The sequence below is a fragment of the Chelonus insularis genome, unplaced genomic scaffold, assembly GCF_013357705.1.
Source record: "Chelonus insularis isolate UGA/USDA-ARS -01 unplaced genomic scaffold, ASM1335770v1 contig_50_pilon, whole genome shotgun sequence".
Taxonomy (NCBI): domain Eukaryota; kingdom Metazoa; phylum Arthropoda; class Insecta; order Hymenoptera; family Braconidae; genus Chelonus; species Chelonus insularis.
Window position 1 is genome coordinate 906,024 of NW_023276619.1, and position 4,563 is coordinate 910,586.

The window sequence follows — 4,563 nt, forward strand, 5'->3', positions numbered from 1 at the left end:
CAACAATTTTTCGTATGTAGTAAATATTTTTATTAAAAAAATTAAAAAAAAAACATAAACATATCATAAATTGATTTGAATGTCAAAAAAATCAATTTATAGTATAAAATTGAATAATCTAGAAATAATTAGAATTATTGTATTTCAGATGATTTTCTCCGGAAATTAGTTTGAAAAAATTCCGGTAGGTGACAGCATTATGCTCGCAGATGACCTCAGTCATCCGTATTGGAAAAATGCTCAATCCGTATCCAGAACTGATGGTGCCCTGCATTTTGGCGAGTAATTTGTATATGTGTGTATACCAGTAATACATGTTGTGATGTAAATGTAGTGCGTCACACTACAATGCCCTACACTTTGATGACTGTTGCAGTAATATAAATAAATAAGAAACCTTGGACTAGAGAATTTCCACCACGAATTGGGATTTAGATCACCACATAGGGATGTATGACACTTACATAAAAACGTTAAAAGAGTGCTTAATAGAATCAGGTGCTAAATCAAGTTTATTTATTACAGCCAAGTATACTTAAAAAAAAAAAAAAAAAGAAGAAAAGTGAATACATGGTGGAGCACTAAGTGTCAAAAACTAGTAGAGGAAAGAGGGGAAGCCTCAAGAAAGTATTTGAGAAACCGAGATACTGACACATATAAGGAGTATTTAAAGATACTAAATAAAACGCACAATCGTCTAAAGAAACTAAAAAAGAATTTTTTCATAGAGTTTGCCAATGAACTAAATCCAAACAGCAAGAACATATGCATGAGATAAGATCAGGCTTTTTAGTAATAAATTCTCGGGTAAAGATAAGACATTCGATGAAGACTCAAGGAAGGAGGAGTTATTAACAGTTGAGAAGTTAGCTCCTTCAACTGTTCCCATGAAGATATCTTATGTTTCAGGAAAGACTGAAAAATTTGTTAGAGGGATCTGGTCCCCTATTTCTATAGAGGAAATGAAGTATAATATAAAAAACCTAAGAATTAAATCTGCAGCCAGAAATGATGGTATTTTCAACGCCATTATCAAAGAGCTCCCTCCGAAGGCCATTTCCGTCCTGGCAGAAATCTTTAACAAAATCATGTATAAAAGCTCTATCCCACCGGACTGGAACTCCCAAAACAATAAGAATTAATTTTGAACTAATATAAACAACCAATTATTGCATCTATGTAGAATTTTAATGAGAAAAAAGAGGAAAAAAAAAATTGGCTATGACTGGGATCGAACCCTAATCAGTAAAATGAAAGCCTGGTGTTCTAATAACCACAGAGCTAACACATCATCTCTGACATTGTCGTTATGTTTATAAGTTGTATAATGCAGGATTAAGTACAAAGGGTAGAGATAGAGCTTGTCGGCGAAGTGCCGGAACTCCTTGCGGATTGTTTCAAATACTTCTAAATATTTCTACATTGTTCATATGTTTTCTGACTCGGCGTCGAAGAGAAACTCAAAATTTATTTCAAGAGAAGAGAAATTTAATTGATAATAATAATAACAATAATGATACTAACAAATATCAGTGCTCTGCAGTGGTCTGGGTGCGACCCGAAAGGTCCACACGACCAACTTCCCAGTGGAAAAAATAAGAAAACAATTTGAATAGAACCCGTTTCCATTCTTTGTAACAAATGGAATTATCATAAACGAAATGAGTGTGTTTTTATTGATTTGATATGGTTAGTTACTTCATATCAGTAAAAGAATAAATTGTGCGTTAGAAGAATTCGAATATACCTCATAGATTCTTTTTGTCATTATTTACAACAAATTCGATTGTTATAAACGGGAAAAGTATGTTTTCATTTATGTTATACGGTTGGTAATATTTTTTTAATAAAAGAAAAAAGATTCGGTGCTTTTTGATACCTGGACAAAATATCCCCGTCAAAATATCCCGGACAAAATATTTCCGAACAAAATATCCCCAAGACAAAATATCCCTGAGACAAAATGACTTCATACAAGATATCCCATTGACAGAATATCTCAAAAAAATTCTTATAGTCTCTACATACTAATAAAATAAATAGATATTATGTAAATTACATGGATTATTTTATTTTTTGTATTTTTTTTAAACTGTTAGAAATTACATTTATAATACTTCATGTTTCAACTTAAGACATGTTTATGTCAAATTCATATAAAAATATTCACTTCTTTCTGTACTGTCGAGATTACATATTATTAATAATAATTTTAAATTAACATTGGTTTAGTCTAACCTATACAGGAACGTAATATTGACATTGACTTAGTATGCCGTTATAGATAACAATATTCACATTATCACATGTTTTTACTTAGTAAATATCTTTTTTGGTCAATTTTATAAAAAAAGTAAAGTAAATGACTATATACTACTCATGTGGTGACACGCTACTTCGTCCGACGACAATAAATCCGCGACATTACATCCGTTTGAAGAAATGCGTTAAAAAGCAGACCAAATATTCTGTATAACCCAATATTCACATTTGGTCTGCTTTTTAACCCCCCCCGCTCCCCCCGCATTTCTTCAAACGGATGTAATGTCGCGGATTTATTGTCGTCGGACGAATAGTTACGGAACCACTCATGTTATCTTAAATTTTCACATAATAAATACTTTCTTTAATCGAATCTATAAAAAAAACATTTTTTTCTATTTTACATAACAACGTAGAAATAACATTAATTATATTGTTTATAACAGTGTTAAATAAAAATTTATCTCAATTACAACCTTATATTGATAGTACTTTTGCAATATTTTTCAAGTATTCTAATTTGTAATCGGAGTTGTAATTCATAACAATGCTTTTCAATCGATTATCATAGTCACGATAGGTTTTACGACGAGATATTGAGACATTTAATCCTGAATCTATTTGAGCGATTAACATTTCAGTTTTGCACTGTTCATCTTTAATTGCATTTAGAAACTGTCCAATAGATGCATGACAAACAGCAACACGGCGGTTGAAACCATTATGCCATCCTTCCATTAAATTGTTTGATCTAATATAATCATTACAAACAGCTTTATAACAATTCCACATTTTAATATTGAACCTTGGCTTATCGCGTTTCCTTCTATTGTGACGTGACTTACCAATCCACGTTATCTCAAAATACTCGAGTAATGTATTCAATTCATCATTATAACGATCATAATAGTCACTACCTACAATTAACTCGTAACCACATATTACATCATCAGTCGGAAGAAATGGTAATGCCATAAGTAAGCGTATGTTATAAGCAAACGTTATATCTGTGTTGTATAGTTTTTGGAGCCCACATAACTGAATGTGGCGCCAAATACATTGATTAAAATGGAAACTACACCCAGATATTTTCACTCCTGAATATATTTCTTTAAAAGCTTCAATAAATGCTTCTTCAAAATCGACTACAATACGCTTAGGTGAAAAATTTGGCAAACTTTGACGTAACACCTTCAAAAATTTTATATAAGTAGATTTCGTTTTATCAGGTGATAATAAATAAACAAGTGGCACTGATTTACCATTCATGAAACCATGAATGGTATATAATTGCATAAAAATACTCGGTACACTTTTGAATGTACCATCACTCAGCCATTGATCACATTTACTTAAAAAATTTAAATTTTTGAGTGTTGTGAACACCAAAAATCTTCTTTTTGATCCACCGCTATCGTGAAGTAAGAATGACTCTCCATTGTGTGTACATTTAAACTGGTTTGGTAATTCTAATTCACCTCGAGATAACGGATTACTCAATTGAGGATTTTCTTTAACACGTACACGATGCACAGTTCGAACTAAAGATATTGGCTTTGGCAATAACGCAGTGACCGGTGATGATATACCTCGTAATACCTTAGACACGATCGTAGCAGGTTTTGAATCGTTTCCTTTAGCTTTCTTTACTACTTGACTTTTGATAATCTTCGTTTTCACTAAAGCAGCATTTCCAGCATGTTCGTGTTTTGGTATTTCACCAACTATATTGCCTGTACCCATTGAAATGGACCCATTAAAATTACAAATATTATTTATTCAACAATGAATACATATAAACTAATAAAATAAAATAATACCTGTTTTCAATTCACTGTCTGTATAAATTATTACATTGCAATTGGAATCAGAAGCACAACGCCACGATACATTACTTTTATTCACCTTCTTCCGTGTGTATAAAATTCCTTCATATAATAATAAGTTTTTACCTTTTTGTGACAACACAAATTTTAGAGGCATTGTGTAGAACGGTCTTTCAATAACTTGATTTGATTTAAAAATTTCTAATAAATAATTCAAAAATATTGCTTAGAAACAATAGAAATACTAGCTCATAAAAATAGCAGCACTCCATATAATTACGAAATATACTAAAATAGATAGCAAGGTTTTCACTATTGCAAAACATAATTCCATAATTGAACGCTAGATAGCATTACAATACACAATGACATTTTAGCGCCAAAGTATGAAATTATTCGATTGTATATATACAATTTTTAAGAATATTTTGTCAGGAAATTATAGTGTCTGGAGTAATTTTGTCTTGAAAATATT

The 4,563-nt window shown here is 31.1% G+C and overlaps 1 protein-coding gene across 1 annotated transcript; it reads right to left on the minus strand.

Annotated features, from left to right (window-relative positions):
• Positions 1–2,715: 2,715 nt before the first annotated feature.
• LOC118070083 (uncharacterized) lies at positions 2,716–4,005 on the minus strand. The gene has a single exon (XM_035088504.1). It carries the CDS (start codon positions 4,003–4,005, stop codon positions 2,740–2,742), a length of 1,266 nt encoding a protein of 421 aa, XP_034944395.1. The 3' UTR covers positions 2,716–2,739.
• Between the last annotated feature and the right edge of the window lie 558 nt (positions 4,006–4,563).

Bases quoted from the DNA above. Each gene is read 5' to 3' on its own strand.
- LOC118070083 (XM_035088504.1), bottom strand. From the start codon at position 4,005: ATGGGTACAGGCAATATAGTTGGTGAAATACCAAAACACGAACATGCT.